We start from the raw sequence: 24,383 nt of genomic DNA on the forward strand, positions 1-24,383 counted from the left end.
GCATTGCTGTAACTTCAATATTGTATCTTTAGCACTATGGAATGGCATTATATAATATGACTTCAAAAACTTATGAATAATTGACAATCACTGCACATGGCAATGATGTACAAACCTCACTGTGAATGATATTGATGCACAAACTTCTATCGAAGTATAAAAGTGCATGTTCTTGACTCATATAGTTGCTCTAATTCAACCAAAGGTTTGTGAATTATGCCTAAGTTTTTAAACCTGATAAAACACGCCTGCTCGTTTATTAAATAGTACATAAGAGATGGAAGCAAAATAATGGTGTTTTGAAGCTATACCTCTTCATGGATGGTCACATTTGGCCTAGCAGGGTTACCAGTTGAATTTAGACCAAATCTCTGTTTAACCATGGCAATAATCTGCTGTCTATTAAGTGTTCCACCATGAGCATCCTCTGGTTCACTGGAGTATCCTGACATCTTTGCTCTTGTAACATCATCAGCGATCTCAGCTCCTCCAGTAGTACGCCGGCGAGGGCGACGGTTTTTGCTGTATCCCTCTGTGTCACTGAGGGTTGCTGTATCTGTGAAAAATATCAATAAGGGCTGTTATAAAGTGGTTGAAGGTAAATGCACCAATCATTAAGATATAAGCCAATTGAGGGCCAATTATTAATTATAGCCCAAGGGAATTTTGAAGAACATCAAGTGTTTTAAGAAGAATTGTTACTTTTTTGTTTTCAATCAGGTCCAACAATCATATTTCTTTTCATTTCATTTTTTTTCATGTATCAAAAAACAAGTGAACTTTTTTTCTGAAAATGAGAAGATGATCAAAATAACAAACTTTTAAGGATTTCTTTAGAATTTGAAGAATGGTCAACTTCTTGATATTCATACCATTTAGATACAAGACCAATATATTTAATCACTAATAATTAATTATAAATGACACAGTGGAATATCATGTTTATATAACTTGGAAAAACGTCTAAAGATTAAAAAATTCAAACAGAATTAAAGCTTCTAGCTTAAGAATTAAAAATAAAATGAAATTTACTAAATCACTAATCTGGTCTTTAATAATTGTTATTGGGGGAAATAATGAAGTTAGAAATCCCACACCACACGCTGTAGCACATTAAATTATGACAGATCCTAAATATTTTTTTCTTAATGTTAAAAAACTCATTAATAATTCATCAAGAAAACACAATAGAAATCATGACCATGAAGGTTTTATATCTGATATAGATTCGTCTTCATTTGCATAAATTTTAACTTGGATTTTCTGTACAATATGAGAACATACATCATGAGTTTTTTAAGCCATTCAATAAACTCGCAGATGGTGTTTTATCTGATAAAACACTTCTGCTCGTTTATTAAACACTACAAAGCAAACATGCATGGAAATAATTAGACTACAAACATGAATCAACAAATAGACATCTTCTTGATGATTTTCAAGTATTATAATGTACAATATGTTTACATTAAATAGATGCTCAAGTGATTAAACTTAAATTTGAAGGATACCCATATTAAGATGAATAGTAATAAAGTATGTAAATAAAGGTCTTAAATATGTACTTATAATTATTGTTATGAGTAACTATAAACTAACAAATTAATAACATTAATTGAACAAATAAGCCCTGGTGATAGACAACTCGAAAAATATATCAGAGATGATATCCCATACATTTTGATATACTTAAGATATACTTGTATATATATATATGTACAAAAGGGTCAAAGTTTATGCAAACCACAGTGTACATATACATATATATATATAATTTCAAGAAAAATTTAATTTTGTATAACTTTGACCAAAGAACCAGGACACATCTTATGACTTTATTATGGCATGCCAAACATTAGAATTCATTAATTAACATAAAAACAATTTAAATATGAATATAATTTTCCAAAAACATTGGGTTTATATTTTAAAAAAACTTGAAGCTGTAATAAGCACATGATTTGTAAGAAAACATAAGTCATATACTACACATGTCAAGAGTTATCTTATGAACGAGAAATTGTTAATGAGGTGTTCATAATGGTCTAATTGTACCTTGATCAAAGTCATTCTCCTTTCGATATGTCACCCTACTCCATGTAGCATAACCACTGCTGTTATTCACTCTATCCATGAATCTTTTAGGTCTATAATCCCAGGATATATGTTTTATACAATACTTGATCTCATTTGTTGTTTTCAGTAAACATCTGTAATCATGTATTTATCACACGTCTTTTAAATTTGACTCTGTTTTAAGGGAAAGATGACAAACAGGCCACAGGCTTGTCTGTTGTCAGGATAGGTGTAAAAGGACACCAAAGAATGTTATCAAAGTGTCTGTTATATTAATCATGTAGTGTTATATTTCATGATGTGTTAAATATAGACCCTTATACTGTTAAATATACTCAATGAGTCACATGTTGAATTTACCATTAATTAACAATATTGTTCAAAACAATTGTATTTGGTTTGAATTTAGCATTTGACCAGAATGTGATTTAATGGCATGGCTTCTTCACTCTTTCTGTCTGTGCCATTTATGTAAATTAATACGAGTTAGTATAACAGAATAATGTCAATTCCAAAATAAATAAGACTTATTAATGAAACATTTGTTGATAATTTGAAACAAACCTTTTAAAGAACATAAAAGATATAAAGCATAAAAATTAATGAACATTTTCCAGGTTAAAATCACCAAATATTTTAATCAAACAGTTTTTTATTTATTTTTTACTTCTAATTTTTGTTGGATGTATGTTGACCTTTATGGCTGGATCATAACCAACAGTTATTATCTATTGTTATTATTAAAATCAAGCATGCAATGACTTTTCATTAAATCGTCTTAATGATGTTATTTAGTAATTTACTAGTGAAAATATCAAGTAATTGAAACTAACACTCTCACATTACAAAATATCCTTGTAGTTAATTTAAATTTTTAAGACAAGATATATTCTATTGATTTACATGATGGTACCATAGGAAGAAAAGCGAAAAAATAAGTGATAATTCAATCAATACAATATTTGGAATTTTGGTCAAATTTAATAAGGATTAATAAATGAAGCACACTTAGAAAATAAGAAACCCCTACAATTTATGCACATAAAAGTAGAGCTTATTACTTTGATTCCTTCTAGCAATAAATACTATTTTTTCGCTTTTCTCTGTTGTCCTTGGATAAAAAACGTTTATAAAATATTTTGGAAAAATACAAAACAAGTTTGAATAAATAGATAAAAATAAATACAAATAAATACAAAATATAATAAAAAAATAAAAGATATAAATATTATAGATAAAAGTAATATCGAAATTTGTTTAAAAGCTGGCAATATTTAAAAATAAAACATAATTAAATTTACAGTATGTTCCTGAACAAACTTGAAATTGAATTTTATTTAAATGAAAAAAATGGATCTGTAAATCTTGCTACTCGCAATAATAAATTGTTTTGAGTTTTGAGTTCTATAGCTATTAAATTTATAAAATTGAAGGAATTCTTCAATATTGTTAATTATGTCTTTTGCTTTAAGGATTGGTACAAATTTTCGTACTAGTATATATATATATATAATTTTAAAGTCATGATTTTAAAAATGCAAGATGAATCTTAAAATCATGGCAGTCTAAATTGTGAGATGTTAGATGAAAATTATGAAGATATTGCTACCAAAACTGGTATATATTACAAATGTAAAGAACATGTTTATGATGAGAGAGCAAAAATAATAACAGTTCTAACCTTCAATTTCTGTCAGCCTGGCTTTGTACACTCTGAGTGAACCATACCTCACAAATTGTTTACTTTCCCCAAGCTCATGGTAATAAAAATTTGTTGGTTGCATAGTCAAAACACAGATATAAATTGAACACAACTCCTCTTGATCTTTGAAATTCTATGATCTTGTATGTTTGAGAATCACAACTCTAGAGTGAGACCAAAAATAGATTCAGAAGGACTTCTGTGTAATAAATTGTATTCAAAACAACCAAAATAAAGCATGTCACCTCACATGAAGACAACTAGATTAACTACAGCATGCTCTTTGATGAATTATGATTTCCTGATAAGCTGCTTTGAGCACATCTGCTGGGTTTAGACCTCTAATGCTACTAAAAATACTCCAAATTTGAGGCTATGATTTTTTAATGAATTCGCAGCACATAAACATCCAAAAACGATAGTTCTATCCTGTATTTCCCCAAAATCAATTATATTTCATGAATATTCATGTAAATGTGCAGCTGATATTTGAGAGTATGTCGAACCTATATGCTAATTTGTTTTTAATTTCTGTTGAAAGGAAAGAAAAGGTTCATACACCAGAGGTACTGTGAAAATGTAGAAAAAAATACTGTGGAATATTTAATGTTGAATTCGAGAGTTGACATATTTCACAAGAAATGTCACATGAACTTTATATCCAAATATTAACACGATTGTTCAGTCAATATTGCATATATTATTTCTATTTTATAGACTTCTTGGAAGCAAGTTTAAAATGCTAATCATTTTCCATAATTATGCTTAATTAGGATCCATTACTGTATCACAATAATTACTGAGAAAATAAGAATATTTAATGTTGACTTCAACATTGACATATTTCACAAGAAATATCACTTGAACTTCACTTCCAAATATTAACGTAAATGTTCAGTCAATATTGCAAGCATTATTCCTTTTTTCTAGATCAGCAAGTTCAAAACCCCATGCATTTCACATAATTCTTCCTATTAATAATAAATATAAGGAAACTATAATTAACTATATTCAAGATAATTTACTGATTGGTATTTGTTTACTTCATCACCATGACAACAAAAGGATTTTCTAGAATTAAGAGTTTATTTAAGCAGGAAGCCCAAAGATCTAATTATCACTTTGAAATTTAAGTATGAGAACTTCTATCAAAAACTATCTTAATCAAAAGACCAAATTATTCTAAATTTAAATTTGTAGTGTATAAAAAAAGAACATACAGAAAAATAACAAGAACTCCTCCTAAATTCCCAAAATTGAAAATAGAATTTTCCCTAAATCATTACTAGTAGTAATAATAATAATAATAATGATAATAATAATATTATTATTATTAATGATGATGGTGAAAACAATAATAACAATAACAATAATAATAACAACAAAAATAAATATAGACATTAAATATGTAGTTCCAGAAAATATCCATACCTCCTCTCCCCCCCCCCCCCCCCCCCCCCAGCCCCCCAGGAAATTGGAAATTCTGAAGGGGAGTGAGGTCAGAGAAAGAACAAAGTTACGAATTTTGTAGGGGGTTCCTTTTATGATTTCCCTGAATGGTGGGGGTTTGGATACTTTCTTGAGCTACACAATATCGACAAATTAAAACAAAGCAACCAAATTACAAAATAACTGACCCTCGACTATTAATAAACTTAGAAAAATAAAGAAAAGAAAGGATAAAATCTAAATTAAAAAATTCCTCAAAACTCAAGAGATTACGGTCGTGAATTGGGTGCTGACATCATTGGAACATTTAATAACCAGAAATCCTTAACTATGGGATCAATCAGTCTAGACATTGATTAAATGCCTCACATAAAGAGTCACACCCTGCATAAAATCAAATCCCCTTTGTTTATCAAAATTATATCTGCTGTGTTGTTAAGTATATATACATGCTATACATACACTAGATATGATCATGAAGACACATCTGGTGAATTATCTACCAGCAATATATATATAAAACAAAGGAAAGTTGTTTCCTGTCTGTTGATGTACAGAACACAAGGAATGAGAAAGATAAAAAGCCACTTAATCCTTTTCTTATTAAAGTGCATATGACACGAAAAAAATTTAATGTTAAAAATGTGTATTTTATTGGCATTAATAAGAATATCACGGTTAAATTTGTTCCAAAAACGTATTTCTCTAGAAATTCAAGAAAATTTAGCACAAGTTGTGACGTCATTTTGTTTACAAGTCTCCAGATTTAGTTGCAAATACACGAAATATGTTTGAATGTAGAATCTTAATTTCAGGTAGTACACTTTTCAGTTTCCCAACATTTAAAGAGTACTATGTAAGTTATCAAATGAAGTTGAATAAAATATGCCTTTTGTTGTTATTTTATACAATTTACAATTTATATTTTGTGCGTTACTACCCAATCTAGAGTACGTGTCAACAAAATGACGTCACAAATTGGGCTTAATTTTCTCACATATCTCAAGAAATAAGCTTTTGAAACACATTTTATTACGATATATTTATTACGACTAACAAACCATACATTTTAAATGATGAAATGTTTTCGTGTCATATACACTTTAAGTTGAATATTTAATTAGTATGAAGGAGAAATTCACCAATCAACTTCTAGAATTTTTTTTGATAATTTAACAGAATAACATATGATTTCTGGAAGTCATTGCTGTAGTTTAGGATCCTGAAGCTGGCATATGTAGCTATAGACCATTAAATAAATGTGTTACAGGTATTTGCTTTGATGCTATAGGTAATTACTTTAATACATTTAGAAAACATTTCAAAAATTCGAAATTTAAAGAGTCTTTTCATTATCATATATGAATCCTTTAAATTAATCTATAATCAAGGATACAGGAAAACACCTACTGTGTGCATATGATTTTACCAACTGTTTTCAAAAACAAAATTTTGTACATGGTGAGTATATACAGGAGATCTTTTAAACACCTTCTAGAAACCAAGAATAAATTCACATCTCTATTGCAATTCATTTCGTCACATGATAATTTTTAGACCAAAATAACAGAATACTATTCTTTTGGAGAAAAATACTGTTAAATATTATTCAAATAATTATCTTTTTAGCCTAATATTACTTCTTAAATAATGAGAATTGAATTAAACAGGGAATAGGTTTTTGGTCACAAACGCTCAATAACAACGATGATGATGATGTTTTAAACTATTAAACCTCGTATTAATAAATCTGAGGGTTGTCTTTCAGCCAAACATAATGTTTCTTGTCATTTTATATGCTAGGTACTTGATATTATAATAAACAATCCAGCCCTTATGATATGATATTGATTTATGCAATTTTTACTTTTAAAGGGTTTTACAAATCACCTAGGTATCATAATATTAGGTAGAAACTTTATTTTACAAGGGTACCACATATATAACAGGGATAGTAAATATAACGGTGACCCATGCCAGTGGACCTTCCTTTTTGTATTTCTTATACTGCAACTTTGGATGAAATTAAACTATTATCATTAATATTATAATTTTCATCATCGTCATCATCAATATTAATCATTATTATTATTTACATTATTATATTGAAATATCATTATTATTATACTTACATAGTGCATAACACAATTCAATATATGAAAGATATTTTTCACTAGGTCTTTGTAAGCAATTTTCATATTTAACTACGAAACCCCCAAGAGTTTCAGCATAATTTTGGCCAAACATCAAACAAGCAAAAAGTGGAAGATAGTTATGAAAAATTAATGTAGGGAATAAATAACTGCACAACATGTATATTCTTTTCAACATGCATCATAAATAGTAAAGATAATTGAATTTTTTATAACATTATAATTTTCTGATAACATAAGACAAATTTACATTCCAATAATATTATAGTACTTCCAAAGCATTGAAAAATAAAACATAAAAATATGAATACTAAATATTAAAATATATTCTTAATTATACAGCATTTAAAAATATTTTATACTTATGAAATACTATAGTTGTAAAGGAATATTTTCAAATGTCTGTAGATGTTTTTATTATATTCTTTAATGGAGAGTAAAAAAACTTTTTTTTGATGTTGCAAAACATTTATTTGCATACAAATAAATTGAAAACTGACAGCCATAAAAATGCAAAGGTTTTTTCTGAAACAACATTTTTATATTCTCCCAAGGGCTTTTGGTATATTTATGCAGCCAAAGTACTGAAAGAGCAATACCATTTGAGGATTTTACTGACATCCAAGTACTGCCCACACATTCATGAAAAACTTTAACTTGCATTAGTATGTTACCAAACAAACAAGCCTTCGAATAAATCCGAACTTATGACTAAACTTTGCAAAAAATCTTTTGATAAAATTAACACGTGTCTATCAATGATATTTCGGTTTCTTTAGAGGCCTTTGAATGTGGTTCAAAATAATGCAAGGAATGTAAAAGAAATGGTCCATGGATAGTGCCATACTAAGCTAAGAGAATAGGCTAGTAAAAACAATCCATTATGGATTAATTTTGCTTTTGTACAATATATTATCTATGGAACCCAAAATCATTAGGCAGGAATTTAAAAATATAAACAGAAATTTTGAACTTGAAATAACGTTTTTAAAGTTAACTTGGATGTATTTTTCGCCTGAAAATGTTAAAAATTTATGAACGATTTGAAATATATGTTTACATATTTTTACGATTTTAGGCCTCAGGAGTTCCCACGAGTTCATTATGCAAGATGATGTTTATGGATTAGAATTAAACTCTTTCAAGTTAAAAAATATGGACGTAAAGCGTAACAAAAGTACTGATAGTTTCGATAAAAAGCCGGTACAAGATTGTTTGTTTTGATAGTGTTGTGAATTTTGCATGTGTTTTGTGCAGTCATGATAATAAATGAGTTTCTATCATCATGGATCGGATTAATTTTCAATCCAAGTTCCACTTAAATACCGTAGAAAATGAAATAAAAAGAAGGTAGCTATGTGAATTCAGAATCAACGAGGAGTAGTTTTTACAGGAGATTCCCTAGATAAGGCAACAAACAACTTCGATGCATCTTAAAAGGAAACTAATTAATTGATTGCTTTCAAAATTTCACGACGAGTTGAAAACAATTTTAAAACTCAAAATTCTAATTTTACGAAGTTTAAAAAGTAAATAAGTGAAACCAGAGAAAAATATAATAGAATAAAACGAATGTTTGAACCGTTCTGACCTTGTAATGAAGCAAGGAGCATCTTTGTAGCACATATACTGCACGAGCGTACAGTTTTCGAACGAGAAACTTGTCTTTTCCGAACAAGTAGCTCAACGATGCTATAAAACCTATATAGTCACCGTTAAAGCTGGCAAAACGGAAGGGAAGGGTTCCCAATATCCTTCTGCGGTTTATACTAAGACAACAGGAATATAAAAGGTGACAAAACCGAAAAAACAATAATTATTAAAATTTTGGGAATCGAAAGAGAATAACGAATAATAATTATACAATGTTATTATTTTCAAGGTCACTGTAGAAGAAGTTTTTCGACGGAAGATGACGTGTGACTTGCTGTTTTACGAGGCCAGTTAAAATTAGAATTTCCTTCGTCAATTAGCCTCTACAATCGACCCGAACGAAGTTTCAAAACTGTCATTTTAACATGTTGGCTAAGACAGCTGAGTTATAGGAAAGTTTTCAGACAGTAACATAAATAAGGCTTCGATTACAACATGAATAGCAGGTCTAATATCTACGTTCTAAACTTACGAGTCTTTGATACAAACTTACATTTTTGTCGCTGAGTGAAGCGTACAAGAAATGTTTCATGGTCACGATCGGTCATTATCATCAATTCTTTCCGGAAGCCCTTTCAGGAGAAACGTGTATCCTCGTCAGGAATCCATTTCAGGACCGATTCGAGTCCGTCCGTGACAGTCAAATGGATTCCCTGCTTATCGATGCAGTGTGTTCTCTTGCAATGTCACTGTCATCACTCACACAGCGCAGTTATTGACATTGGAATCGAACAGTCAAATAAATCTCAGTGATGGAATAATAAATAGGCTTGCGAACGAATCAAGAGACCGTTACACTCGTAGGGGACTAGAATCGTTCTCTCCAAGCCAGTCTTCGAAATTTACCGCGTAAGCCACAAAACTGGCATCAACTCAACTTGATCCTGGTGGTATACGGCTTATATGTTATATGTAAAATTAAAACGTAGTTAATTTCTAAGTCATTGTTTTGTACACATGGTTACTGAGTTACGACAGAATTTTTAATCAGGGATTTTTTTTTAATGGCGTGTTTTTGGTTTTAATTTTAATTGAAGATATATCGTGACAAAATTTTTCACAACATTAAATGAAATTCATTTATCTGGTCGGTTAACAGATTTCACACATATAATCAAATTGTAGTGTCTTGTATTGTATTTCTCCATCAAATACACACCTTTACTGTATCTAGATAATTAAAAATGATGCTAAAAATATAATAAATGATAGAGTTTTTAATACATCTTTGGGTTAGCAACAACCGCTTTTTTATGCGCTTGATTTTTTTATTTCAAATCCCCTCAGACCGCAATTTTTTCGTCTTTTTAGCTTTAAGAAATGATTTTCGTTCGTTGTTCCACGTTCATAAGTAAATTTATCAAAATATTGATAGAAAATCTTAGAAGGGAGAAAAATATTTTTCTTTCCAAATGAATACAATTTGTAAAAGGTTTAATCAAATTTGAGTGCTTTGTGCTCAAGTCAAGCCGGAAAGACCAGCATAAGCACATCAACACGGATTTACAGATATTTCTATGAAGATACAACAGTGACACAGAGTGATCCGAGTTCCGAGTTTCTATTGTTCCATTCCATAATTTCCACAACATTAACCAAGGTGTCAAACGAATACTAACTTTATAAAGAAACCTGTTTCTTGTTAAGAATAATCAAGCCGACTTATAAACTTCTACCTAGCTATTGGACTATCCCTACAAACAACAAAGAAATCCCGAAAAACTTATATTAGTTTTTGATTTGTCCATGGCAGCGGACTACACCACAGACCGCAAGAAATCAAAGCGTTTGACAATCTTGTGTACATTTTTCCTGACTTCAAAATGCGTTGTCAAAAATAATAGACATCAGAATTACGATTATCCGTGTTTAATCTTTTGTTCAGCAAACACCTAAATATTCCTCAGGAATAAATTCGCCACACGAAGTTATGACTAGAATCCGAATCTGGGATCGAAAATAGCGGTCAACTGTGAAAGATTTTTGCCAGGGATGAGAGCCAGACGCAGCAGGGTTGTATGATATACATCACTTTGATATAAAGACGTCTCAAGACTTAACAGTACACGTAATTATGTTCGCAAAATAACACGTCAAGTTTATCAAAGAAACCTATAAAGAACCACAGCAAACAAAAGAGAGGGACTATTGATTAGAGGCTTAGTGCTGTCCGACACACATATATCGGAATCCATTCTTGAATAACCCAATCGTCAAGACTTGAGACTGCTTTTCATACGAAAATAAATCTAGCTTTATTTTACCTTCTTTGGTACCTTTGACCGGTATAGGCTTGTGTTTTTCTTGTCCAGAGAATGATCGCGCTCTCCTTACTTTGACACCTCCAAATAATTTTCCTTTTAAACCTGAAAAATTAAATCCACTGGTTAGCGCGCGAGATTATTCGTATATGAAAATTATTACCTATTCTTTGGTAAGATAAAAGACCATGAAACTGTTTTTACCTGAACGCTTAAGAGAATGGGACGATTGAGGAGAGGAAGCCGAAGTGCTCATGTTTACGGTTTCCACACACGACGTTTAAAAATCTTGGCTTTTGATTCGGTCTTGTAGTTTTGAGAGAAAATCACTGAGTCATGAAAGATGGATTTGTAAGCATCGCATAAAACTCCACGCGCAACAGTTTGCTTTTGATTTACTGGAATAGAGTTCGGCTTCGATTGGCCTCGACTGATCGTGACGCTGCGAACTGATTTGATTGGAGCATTAAGTTAGTTTCTGAGGTCAAGCAAGCATTTGATAGCACTGTAATTAACCAACACACCTATCAAAAACTGATCAATTGTTTATAGATGAGAAAAGGTCTTGTACGCATAGATTATTTCATTCACTATGATCAAATAAATCTACAAATTGGAATTAAACAGATTTGAATTCAATCTCATGGCATAAGAAGGTATGCTAAATGACTTTTTTTATCTACAGCCAAAGAGAAATCCCAAGGAAAAACATTTGAGTAACTTTGCCGCACCTATGACCGTCACATAACAGGATGTTGATGAGTGCTCTGTTATACTTCAATTTCTGTTCACTATTCTTCGTAAACTCGTGTTTAGATTTCACTCTTGAGTCAAAAATACAGTTTAATCTCATTATGTAATAACTTAAACATATGTACAAAGCGCATGAAGCTGGCGTTCCTAACTCCATGTGCTTTCAGCTCCGTATCCGTGCTAGACAGTACGACGCACTACGATATATTCTGTTTTTCTTCATAATACTTCTTTTCTTAGCCTATCTTAAGTTTGATTCTAATCAAGGTCACAGAGATATCTGATAGACCATCAAACTTAAAAATTTTAGCTTCTGAGAGTATTCTATGTTGACCTCCACTAGGTTACTATGCCTTCAAGAGGCATGCGTAGTACGCGCGCAGTATTTTAGACGCGTATTTGATGTTTTCACTCATACAGAGTAAACACTTCAAGTGATGGAGAACTCCATTGAGCAAGCTTTCTTTTTGTTTTCGCTAATGAACTACAAATATGATTGACAGCTTCAACATTTTTTTCATTTTTTGTTTGACTTCCTTTAAAACAAAGTTCTTCAAAACACTTCCTTTCGCGGAAAGTCGAAAATGACGCCAAACAACTGCGCAGCCACTACAAAGCAAAAGATAACAGATAGAAAACATGATAAAATAAATGCGCAAAACCCTCCAGACATCTACCCCCTGGGGATGTGCATTGGTCTATAGACCGAGCTTTCGATACTTCAAGAGAATTGTTTTTCAACGTCAAAAGAAAAAGAAAAAAAAAGCTTTATTTTGACGCAAGAAAAACAAAGTAGATTAAGGAAGAACACACAGGAAGACAGGCAGTCTTTTCTTCGGGTAAGGTGGATTATGGTGTGGAATAGTACTGATTTTGAATGCGGTGCAGTTAATTAGGCCCAGTTTAAACGTAGAATTTCAGATGCGCAGAATCTAATGCGAATAAGCAAAACCTTTAAGATTAGATTAGGCACATGTGAAATTCCACGTTTAGACTGGGCCTTAGGAACGGACCATTAGATATAATTGAGGGGGAGGTTGCGTAAATCGCCCAAAAAATATCAAGCAAGCACTTCACCTACGAGAAAATATCGCGCAACATCTTCTTTTCAGAAACGAAATTTTGGGCAAAACAAAAAAATGCGTGTAGAGGTTGTTACAAAAAGATAAATATCGTGCAACATAAATTCCTGCAATCTTACCCTGAATAGACCTCCTCTGCTCGGGCGTATTTTTCCCCATTTCACTCCACGTGTCATTCTCATATTCATGTATCCTAGCTCTCATGCGCAGCCGTTAAACAAAGAAATGATATTCTAGGGAATGACACGTTGTCTAAAATGGGGAAACATTACGCACGAACTGAGGAAGTCTATTGTCTAATGGCCCATTCCTTAGTTTAATAGTTAGATTCTTTAAGCCCCGTTTACACTAGCGATTTTCGGCGATTTTTTTGCTATTTTGTCCATAATAAATAATGGTAAAAAATTTACTTGTAAAATTTTTTCCAGGATACCAAGATTTTCCTTGACGAATGTCTCTTTTGAAGGATGAGACAAAAGATTTCATATTTCCGAAAATTGGCACAAAAATCGCCTCAAAAATCGCCAGTGTAAACGCGGCTTTAGAAGGGTTTATATTGATGGGTAGAGTCTATAGTTGGTGCAGTACCGCACGTAGCAGATTGTTTCATAATCGTATTAAATAGTATTCGTGTTCATTATCAAACGTGGGAGAAATTATCAGATTAGATAAGAACCAGACTGCACAGATAAAATATGTAAACATATCAGCAATAATGATAACGCTCCATTAAAATATCAACAGTCTAATAGCGTTGCTTCATGAACTACATGCTATCAGAGTCTTAGGGCCTGTTCAAGAAAAACATAGCTGATAAGATCGACGTCTATACATAGAAACAGCCGTTTCATTAGTATTCTTTCTAGGTTCTTAATGGGTTACCTGTGGTAGGCGAGTTGTAAAATGCCTATTTTGGAAATCTATTTCATAACGGCTTATAATAATGGGGTAAGTGATAACTGTCTAGAAACGTTAATAATGATAAGCCCGTAGAATCCGTATGGAAAAGCCAGGCTGCCATCAATGATAAGAATAATGAAAGAAATGAATGAATATGATGTGGCATAACCTAATGAATAATCTGACGTCACAAACTATAAATCATGCAACGGTTGACAATCTCTAAACATTAGAGTGCATACCATATATCCGTGAAAGTTAACTAACAAAATTGTACAAATTAGTGCAAAGTTTTTTAGGTCTACTGAGGTCTACTGAACTTACTCATTTGTACAAATTTGTGCAATTCCTTACAAAGCGTTTCACGGAAATATGGTATGCACTCTATCAATCATCGCTACTGTTAATACGACAGAAACGCTATCCAATGTAAACCCTGTATTCATGCAATGTCTTTTCAAACTATGGCCAGCAGTAGTAATAAGTAATAAGGACGTAAGGAATGAGAAGGAAGGATTAGTAATGATACTCAGATACTATAGCATGGATAGCACGTTATACTAAACTGCTTGAGTACCCACTATGAGGACGTGACAGAAAGAGGTACGCGCGTGCGTTGCTATCAAGTCTATAAACGCCAGCTAAATGTCCTCACGCGCGTAACAACATAGCTTCCTACGCAGACGTTCTTAGTGTCTGTCACGCAACGTTTCGTGAGGAGGGCTAATAACGACAGGACTATCTGCCAAACAGAGAATAAGTGTGGACGGCTATTTTTAAATCTGTTGGTTTGCTGCTTAAGGTCTTTTAGCTTAATCCACGCAAACCTAACGAACTAGTATATCAGACCCAGGAACAGAAGGTCTGGTCTTAGGTCTGGTCTTGGAAAACAAGAAAAAAAAAACGCCCCATTCATCGCACTGATTGATGACGTTAATGATGTTAGTTGCTGACTATAAATCACTCAACGAAAGCAGTTTTCAGTCAGTCTTTCAAGGAGACAAAGGTTAATCAACTCAATGAGGGTGGTATTACAACAAGAGCTCAAGGGCGTGGTCTAGCTCTTATTTAAGAATGCGGTGTTCCAATGGCAAAAGACAAGCCTCAGGAGGTCTGAAAACGTAATGTCTAGATAGACTACATCCTGATAGAAGACATCTTTCCAGTGTCCCCAAGCTTAAAACAAAAAGCGACACGTGTTGAGAGTTCAACACACAGAATATTGAATGTAGTTCATTATTTGTTAACAGTTTCTATGAAAAAGGCCCGTAATTTAAAAAGGTTTATCTAATTTTCAGTCATTACACCATTAAAACTGCTGTAATGCCATCAACATAAGTCTAGACATTATTCATCGGTTAGGACGTGACGAAACGAATATTGTCTTAACCGCAAGGTCAAGTGCCCTCTAGAACTCGAGTGCGTCATGCATTACCACGACAACAGCAACGCGGTCGACTCAAAGACAAGAACTACAATAGCAATAATAATCTACAGAATACATGAGCTGAATGAGGAAAATTAAAGGCCAAATATGGTTGGGTCATTCTCGGTAAGTCATGCAACAAGTCATGGGCGGATCCAGGGGAGGGGTGCAGGGGGTGCGCACCCCTCCCTGGGTTAACTTTGTGCGCAGCACCCCTCCCTGAACAAATTCCTGGATCCGCCCCTGCAAGTAGGTATCTAATGCTCATTTTGAGTCAGTCATGCATCTTAGTTATGGCAGAGAATTCCCTAGTGTTATGAAATCATTTTTTTAATGATAACCACTCAAAGAACAATGTTATAACGAGGAGAAAAAATTACACCCAAAGACAATATTACATTGTCACAAATGGGCCAATGTTTCATCGAGAGACAGCGTTACAATGTCACATTAGTGTGAAGTTACAATAAAAGACAACGTTACATCAATGAACAACGTTACACCGAAAGACAAGGCGTTGAAATATCACACCAATGGGACAACGTTTCATCGAGAGACAACGTTACACCAAGAGACAGCGTTACAATGTCACACCAATGGGTCAACGTTACATCGAGAGACAAGGCGTTACAATGTCACATCAATGGGTCAACGTTTCGTCGAGAGACAACGTTACACCAAGGGGCGTTACAATACTGTTACATTAAGAGTCAGCATTACAGTATCACATCAATGGGACAACGTTACATCGAGAAACAACTTTGCCTCGATAGTACAACGTTGCCTTTCCGTGCTTAGGAGCCTCAAGCTTATAATGTAAGTCTAAATTTTAAAATAGCGAACGAGGCCTAGTATTAAAATAATAATTACTATTCATATATTGCGTCTTAATTGAAATTGTCTGAAAAAACGTGGAGCAAAATGCTTCACTAGACATGAAACAATCTAAACAATACAACGATTATGCAAATGAGTAAAAATACTTTATAAACATACTATATCAATCAGTATATCATATTTCATATCCGATTTTAATTGATATGAAAATAAAAAATCATTAGAAAAAACTAATAAATTATTACCAATTTGAAGAAAAGTGACGAACTATTGCTCTAAGAAGATGGTTGTCATTTAGAAGTTATCAAAATGAAAGTTTTTTTTTATGTTGATGAGTTTATTTCGTAAAGTGGGGCTTGTACTCTTAGAAGAATTAAACAACAAGAATAGATAATTACTCAAGATAACGCTCAATTATATCGTTTTACGCTTACAGCATATAAAATATATTACTAAACAATACTATGTTCACCGAGTCAATCGCAGTATATATAACCACCATATATCTGTGAAAAAGTTAACTAATAAAATTGTACAAATTAGTGCAAAGTTTTGTAGATCTACAGTCTACTGAGGTCTACTGAACTTACTCATTTGTACAAATTTGTGCAATTCCTTACAAAGTTTTTTCACGGATATATGGTATGCACTCTATTGCACATCGTCGATCGCATGTTTAGATGTACGCCAATATACACTAGGTGATCGTTAGAGTACTTGATACTTAGATACAGACATACCTTTAGGGGAATCTGAAGTTTTTGTTTTACTCTCCATGATCAGATCAGACAGATAGGTGATAAAACAGAGAGGTTTCAGTAGCTCGATTAAAAGCAAAGAAAGCTCGATCCTATCTATTCCTGGTGCGCTGCCGACTACAATCTATATATGTATATACATCCTGATGGCATATATATTGGCTATCAAATTCCTTAGATCCGTTTTGATATTTATAATAATGAGGGGTCAAATTCTTCCTGACTGCTGTGCAGCGTGGCAGGGGTTGAATTGACAACACCCATTTATGCGTTAAATTAGCAATCAAGGACGGTCCACTATTATCACTATATGCACGGTATACATATAAACATAATCAATTGATCTAAACGATCGTATTTAAAATATATGAATATTTTGATGCGATTTTTGGATGTTATCTGAGAAAATGAATGAATGAGAATCTTAGTTCTAACCAAGGATTTTAGACCCGATGTACCACGAAGCAAGCAAATGCTGACTGTTACAAGCAAGTATAATATATAAATATCCACATAACATATCCACAAAAACAAAAATAAATCTAACCAACGATTTTCTATTGTCGACGTTATGAAAGAATGGTTATCTTCATACAATAAATGAGAAAATAATACAATGACCAAAAAATCAAACGCCTTCCACGCTTAGTACGTTATATAAACGACATAACCCCGACCTACCGCTCCACCTTTTACAATCAACACTCCCCACTCTCTACCCCATAAAACAACAAAAGTTCAAGTATTAATAAAGTTAGTCTCTAGACGAAGAGGTTAATCCTATCATCATGGTCAGCATAGCGGATCTAGACAAACTATATATAGACAAGTTGGCAAACCGCAAAAGGAAAACACGGATAGGCTTGATTTAGCTAAATTAGGAACGTTCAGATCACATCTCTAAGGAGAAGGGTACAACATGAATAATTTTCACAGCTCGAGTATGTGGGAACAAGACTGACTATCGGAATTAAGTAGACGCAACTGAAGACGCATTAATAAAGCAGGGTGGTGGGTGGGGGGTGCTATCCTTTCCAGATGTATACAAACCCCGTATAGACCACTAACAGCACGTTTGAATGTAGCATGGAGCTCAATTTGGAGGACATAACAATAGGTTTTCAATTTTCATGGCATTAAAATTCTTCAGTTTTGTTCTCTAAATTGAGCTCTATAGGACCTTGGAACCATAGTTTGAATTCTACTAGGGTCATTTACCAGGGTCCGTAACCAAGTATGGGCATGGTTGGATCGGTTTGAATATTTGATATCATTTCTTTATTTTATACTCATAATTTGCATACATAAAAGAATGTCACCTAGGTGCAGCGCAGTCGTTGACCATGTGAAATGCATGCTATCGGAAAGAGATCGATAAATGTGTATTTTATAAATCGAATGAAATAAAATTGGAATGGAGTTGTAAATGTATGAAAAACTGGTAACAAAGGAAGGAAGGAATGAAGGAAGGAAGGAAGGAAGGAAGGAAGGAAAGAAGGAAGGAAAAGAAAAGTTTTTAACGATAACTAAACAGCATTAAAATCATGAATGACATAGTAACCGTAGTTAGTAGATTATTAATATGAGAAAATAAACCAATACAACAGAGAATTTAATGAACATTCTATGAATATCCTGAAACAACCTCTGACCTGATCAACGTCAAGGCACGGCTAAATCTTAGATCGAAATAGATCTTATTGTGTTACTGAGGTTTTGCGGGAAGAGGAAACCGGAGAACCAGGAGTAAAACACCTAACAATGATATGATTATTAAACCATTCAAATTTCTAGTGTTAGGAAAAGGTCAAGCCACTCTAAAGAGTATTCATTGATATATTCATTGATACGATTTTTTAAATGATGCGGCGGATAAGTACCTACTTCAGCACGCAGGGGTTCGGTACATTAGTATAGTGTAGTAAACACTTAACTTAATTACATAGTATATAACCGCTAGACCTACAGAAAACTCGACATCTTAAAAGCAATTCATCTTTAGATTCGTTCACGTTTGAACTAAATAAGAAAATGACAAAAAAATGACAAAATGGATTTGTACTTGACCAAACTCAAGTGACTGGCTATTAAACGAGGGTGTGGTAACACGTGGTCAATACTAAGTTGATGCGATGAAACGAAACAGGATGATCAGTTTTACACTGGATTAAATATGTAGTCTTGAAGTAATGATCAAGTATTAGACTTAGGTCAAACTGATTGTTTTTGAGCAATCGAAGCCGGAACAGTAAAGGCAAGTAGAAAAAACAAAAATCTAGCTTTTTAATGATAAAGTAAAATTAAGGAGAAAAAAGGACTCGAGGATGGGGGTTCTTATTAGCAATAGAGAGTTTTAGATTTACGTTCACGGCAAACGTGAAACGTCAGTTGACCATTAAAAAATATTTTAAACATCTTAAAAAGAATCGCAAAAAAGTCCAAGTAGTAGAAAAACAAAAGAATATTTGTCTTTGGTGAGAAGGTTTTTAAAAGGTAAAGTAAAATACAGGAAAACGTTTGCCGTTTGCGGGGAGAAAAAAAATTCAATCTAAAACTATCTAACAACGTACAACGTTCAATTAATTGATCCGTTTCCGTGTTCACTGTCAATTAATTTCAGGAACACACAATTCGCATTAAACGGCACGACGCGTTGACTAAGCCGCTTGCCCTCCAGGCAAATTCTTATCCATAAGGGTCAATTTTCCGGTATGAAAAGTTATTATTAACCTAACAAGACGACAGAAGATAAAACGGCGCCATTTCTAATTTGGATAACAAAAGAGGAATATTTATACGATATATTGCACCCGTAATGGAAAATCGGTAATAAACCATGCCATGTTAGTAACAACGAGGTCACATAATAAAGTCAAAGTAGTCTAGACTGATAAAGTACATGGTTATATGGTAGTGTTCGTCAGCGTTGATTATTGGGAAACTGCACCAAGTCTAGATATGTGAAAAAAAATTTATAATCTATTCAAAAATATATTTTATAAGAAACTTGAGATTATAATGAACTGATGACTGAAAGCAACTGATCCACTGATGGTCAAATAAAAGTGTGCAATATGGAAAGCCTATTTGTCCTAACTTTTTTAATTCAACTCAAATAGGGACTCTAATGGGAAGACTTCAAAAGCTTCATCAAGCACTGAAACAACCTCTGGACTAAACTAAGTCAGAGCTAAGGTCATAACTCACAGATTAAATTGGAGTTTATTGCCTAAAAGTCAATTTAGCATGATTATAGAAATCAGAGGAATCATAGGGAAAAATCAACATTTGCCAACAATTGAAAGAATGGTGCAATAGTTTTGGCTATTTCAGTGTCAAATAAAAGGCAAATGAACGTACCCTGTTTGTTAGTGTTCAACCAAGAGAGGCTTCGTCTCTTCCTCCCGTCCGCAACAGGCATGGCTTCACCAAAGCCGGAAAATAATTAAAAATGAAATGGAAAAAGAAAAAAACAGAAAGATCTTACTTTCCTCTGTTTAAATTTCAATTAAGAAATAACTCCCGTAAAATGGCGCGCGAAGAATAGTCGGATCTTCGGTTGAGTACGTTAGTGGTTAGAGTATAATCACTCAATCAAAAACGCGTACTCCCCGATGGTTAGTTTGAATGAAGATAATTTGATCAATAGGAGGGTGGAATTACGAGGGCGTTGTATTAGTATAAACATTTTATTGTCTTTTCGCTACAGCACGAACAGGAAGGGACCAAGAATAGACTGTGGCTGAAGGCACTTCCTGTTATGGGAGTCTACAGAGTAACCACAACTATACACTGGAAAAAGTCGAATGAGCGCAGTCATAAGCGCGATGCGTGTGGCGTCCTGTTTTGTTATGGAAAACTTTATCAACACGTGGAAAAAATGTTTTCACAATATAAGTAAATATTTTGAAATAGCAATTCTTTATTTTACTTTATCTCCTATCTATAGAAAATGTATACACGACTTAAGATTATGTTGACATTGTTCCAAGATTTTGGCAAGTAAGTTGTATTTCCAGTAAGAGAGTTTTATAGGGGCGAGGTCACAACAACAGTCCTGAATAAGTACCCCGCCAATTTTATTGGTTAAGGTGATGGGTACTAGGAAGCCACCCCTGCCCCCTCAAGGGCTCCTAAAAAAATCGATACTGGGTATCATTATGACAGAAATACGTTGTATAGCATACTTTGAAATAAATAGTACATTCACTAATCAGTACTATTTGATTTATAGTTTTGGAGGTGTTTGAGGACAAAGTGTAACATTACAATTTCACAGGTGGCGAGCACCTGATATACTCACCCCTCCTGCGTCCTGGATAGGCCTTTTGCAATAGATTGAAATGTGAATTATTACTGGATGGCCAAAAAAATTGCACTTCCTTTATTTAAAGATGTTTTGCTGACTTACTAGATACTTTCGATTTCAAGATACGAAGCATTTTAAAGTTTGTTTGTCATCAAGCAGAGCCTTCCCCAAGGGACCACAAGCTGAACTGATTCGTTATCAAAGTCATATATCAGCACGTGACTGTTTGTTGCAAAAGGCCTATTAGCCGTTCAGGGGTTGAGGGAAAAACTGGGTCGAGTTGGCATTGCCAACTTAGTGACTTAGTGACTTAGTGACAGGAACTTTGTAAGAAAAGAAAGTTTTCCAACTGAGCCAAGTACGTGGGTTGTCTATTCATTAAGGATTAGTAAGCTTTTCAGCCGGCTATTCTGGGTTTTTTCTGCTCTTTCAAAGTACAATTCAAGCGGCGAAGCTATCAAAACACGACGAAAATCTCAGACAAAATTGAATATTTTTCAACAAGCTTAATTTTGAAACAGCTAATTATGTGACATAAAGCCGAGGTTTTCTAGCTAGAGGTAAAAACAATGCACTAGTCTTTCAAACACTTTAGCTTTGCAGTTTAACTATTTAATCAAGACGAAAGGCTTGGACTATTGTGAGATAAACAAAAGCGTTCGCATACACCATTTAAAGCAGAAATAGGGGTATAGATATGTCTCATTTTCTTGCACCCATCCACTAGCCAAAGGACCTACCCCAAAAATTTCCAATGGATTTTCAGAAACTCAATCAAGTCAGAGAAAAAATGCAAGTTTGTTTTTAGTTCTAAAGAGCTTCAAGGTTCATTGGTTATGCTGTCTCAATAGCTTTTGTGTTGAGATCTTTTGTATTCAGTTTAAATTTACGAGGAGTTCATGTAAATAAAAAAACGTCAAAGACAAACTCTGCGTGCACAAAAAAAGCAATCCCTCTATAAATAACGAAAAATTTAAAACTAAAACATTCAAAAACTATCTTGAGGACTCTTAAATGAGATATCTTATGAATTATTTTCTTTTTTTTAAACTTTAAACGCTAGAGAAAGTTGGTAAACGTTTTAATGTTAGTGAAACTTGATAAATGAACCGTGATAAATTATGAAGATCATTATCAGATGCGTGCGGTTTAAGATTGTTTGGAAAGGTTGTGATGATACATGTAAAATTCAAAAGTATTACAAGAACAAACTATATAATTAATCTATCCTGTGTTTCTAAGTACTTCGCTTTAGCTTCCTAGCCATTAACCTGTTTATAAAGTTCATGGAATTTAAGTTTAATATCTTTAGATTAGAATACGTGTAATCTTACCCACTTCAGGAATTCACTTAATTATTTTTACAGTAGTTTTAACTACGAGGACTACCAGAATAATAGGAATTTTCAAGCTTTTCTAAATAATTCAAGCCAAGTTAAAGGATTTCACGGCTTGGTGGATTAAATTTTTGATGACAACGCAGAAGTCCAGTGCGGAAGGCAAAATAAACTCCTGGTAAACGAATTGCAAAATTAACTTTAAATAAAACTTCCCCTAATTTTTTAGTATCTCTAAAAGTGAACCCGAAATAGTGTAAACATTAATGTATTATATGTTGCCAAGAATAATATTTAGTTCAGTGATTTCAGAAGCGCAGAACGAGCAGTAATTCGAAGGTTCTAAACAAACGCGTACGTACCGTGAAAGTTAATAGTTTTAAAACTTTAAAAGAAAATAAGAATCACTCACCACTAAAACTCGAACGGCGTCTCTTGGATTCAACAGACAAGCAAGAGCTTCTTACCATCTTTGTAGCAGTAGTTAAGTTGTATTTTGTGAAGATATCACGAGTTTGCGAGTGTTAGGTTCAAATAACCCGCCATCTTGTTCTCACCTTCTCTACGACTGAAAGCTTCCCTTGATCCTTCTGCAGTAACACAGGAAGCCCAATGGTCAGAGTGGTCTTGACCCCAAATAAACATGACGTCACTGCTTGTTTATGTAGGGGATAAATCGCCAAATCCAATAGAAAATTCAACTAAATTTGCTCCTAGCGAAACAGTTTAATCTAAAATGGCCTGGTTTTCAGATATAACAGGTGTTAATATGTACTAAAAAATATTCTGAGCGTTTGCTGGCTATTCTACTTCTCTTCGTAGATTGATAGGGATTTTAGGACAATTTTCGGTGTGAATTTGTGTTGACTTGACCCCCTCCGACGACCATGATCCTTTGCGTTTAAACAATAGATTGTTGAAGATTGTATTGATGTGACGTCATAGTGAATTAGGCCAATTGAGGGTCTCCAATTTTGGGGTATTTTTGAAAGTTATCATTTCAACTATTTCAACCACATACTCTCATTTCAACTATGCTTTAGTTGTCCCTATTCAATCATAGTAGCTTACCCACACAAATCATGTTGATTCGTCCTTTCTCAGGCTTGATTTTATTATTTTCAATGATTAACAATCACAACACATTATCTTAGTTACCATGGTGACAGGTCAAATCGATTACCCCTTGAAAAGGAACTTTCCAAAAGTCCTGGATTTTGTATTTTGGTTTGATTAGCTCATTCATTGATACTTGAATGTAAAGCTATGGGGGCAAAACCTTTTGTTGTTGCAACAAATGGTGTCACATTTTTATCAGCAAAAAATAATCAAAAATTGCATCCTTGCTACTCAAAGAAGTCATTGAACCTTTTTGTCAAAAATACCAGAGATTTTTTTGAAACTCTTTATTTGCGAGAATATCAACTGCATTTGATCAGTGTTTTTGCTTTAATTACTTTATACCAGTAGATGGCTATACTAGTCTTTAATCCAAGTAGGAAATACCAACATGACTTGCATAGATTATCCCTTATGAGAGATTTGGCAAATTCTAGAATGAAAGCTGCTAAAAGTATCTACCTTGACCATTTTGTTTTTTCCTTTTTTACCAGCCCAGGTGTAGCCAATGTCTAAAAAACTCTTACTTTCCTCTTGAAGAAAAATCTCATTTCATTCTAAAAGGATG

At 33.3% G+C, this 24,383-nt stretch overlaps 1 protein-coding gene across 10 annotated transcripts in view; it reads right to left on the bottom strand.

Moving 5' to 3' along the window:
* LOC116302944 (coiled-coil domain-containing protein CG32809) overlaps positions 1 to 23,267 on the bottom strand; it is a 40,300-nt gene extending 17,033 nt beyond the window's left edge. For 2 of the 10 annotated variants that reach the window (XM_031712369.2, XM_031712363.2), the window contains exons 1-4: positions 23,109 to 23,267; positions 20,411 to 20,473; positions 11,298 to 11,399; positions 312 to 556 (exon numbers count right to left, since the gene is read on the bottom strand). In XM_031712369.2, coding sequence (XP_031568229.1) covers positions 312 to 556; positions 11,298 to 11,399; positions 20,411 to 20,473; positions 23,109 to 23,166 — 468 coding nt within the window. In that variant the 5' untranslated portion in view covers positions 23,167 to 23,267. Of the gene's footprint in view, positions 1 to 311; positions 557 to 2,055; positions 2,171 to 3,757; positions 3,943 to 8,971; positions 9,048 to 9,526; positions 9,906 to 11,297; positions 11,400 to 11,498; positions 11,736 to 17,032; positions 17,145 to 20,410; positions 20,474 to 23,108 lie in introns of those variants that run through there. The other 8 variants (XM_031712364.2, XM_031712367.2, XM_031712366.2 and 5 more) reach the window with 8 other exon arrangements.
* Between the last annotated feature and the right edge of the window lie 1,116 nt (positions 23,268 to 24,383).

The sequence above is a fragment of the Actinia tenebrosa genome, unplaced genomic scaffold (assembly GCF_029948245.1).
Source record: "Actinia tenebrosa isolate PJP-AT-01 unplaced genomic scaffold, QUT_ActTen_1.0 PGA_scaffold11__36_contigs__length_13525064, whole genome shotgun sequence".
NCBI classification, from domain to species: domain Eukaryota; kingdom Metazoa; phylum Cnidaria; class Anthozoa; order Actiniaria; family Actiniidae; genus Actinia; species Actinia tenebrosa.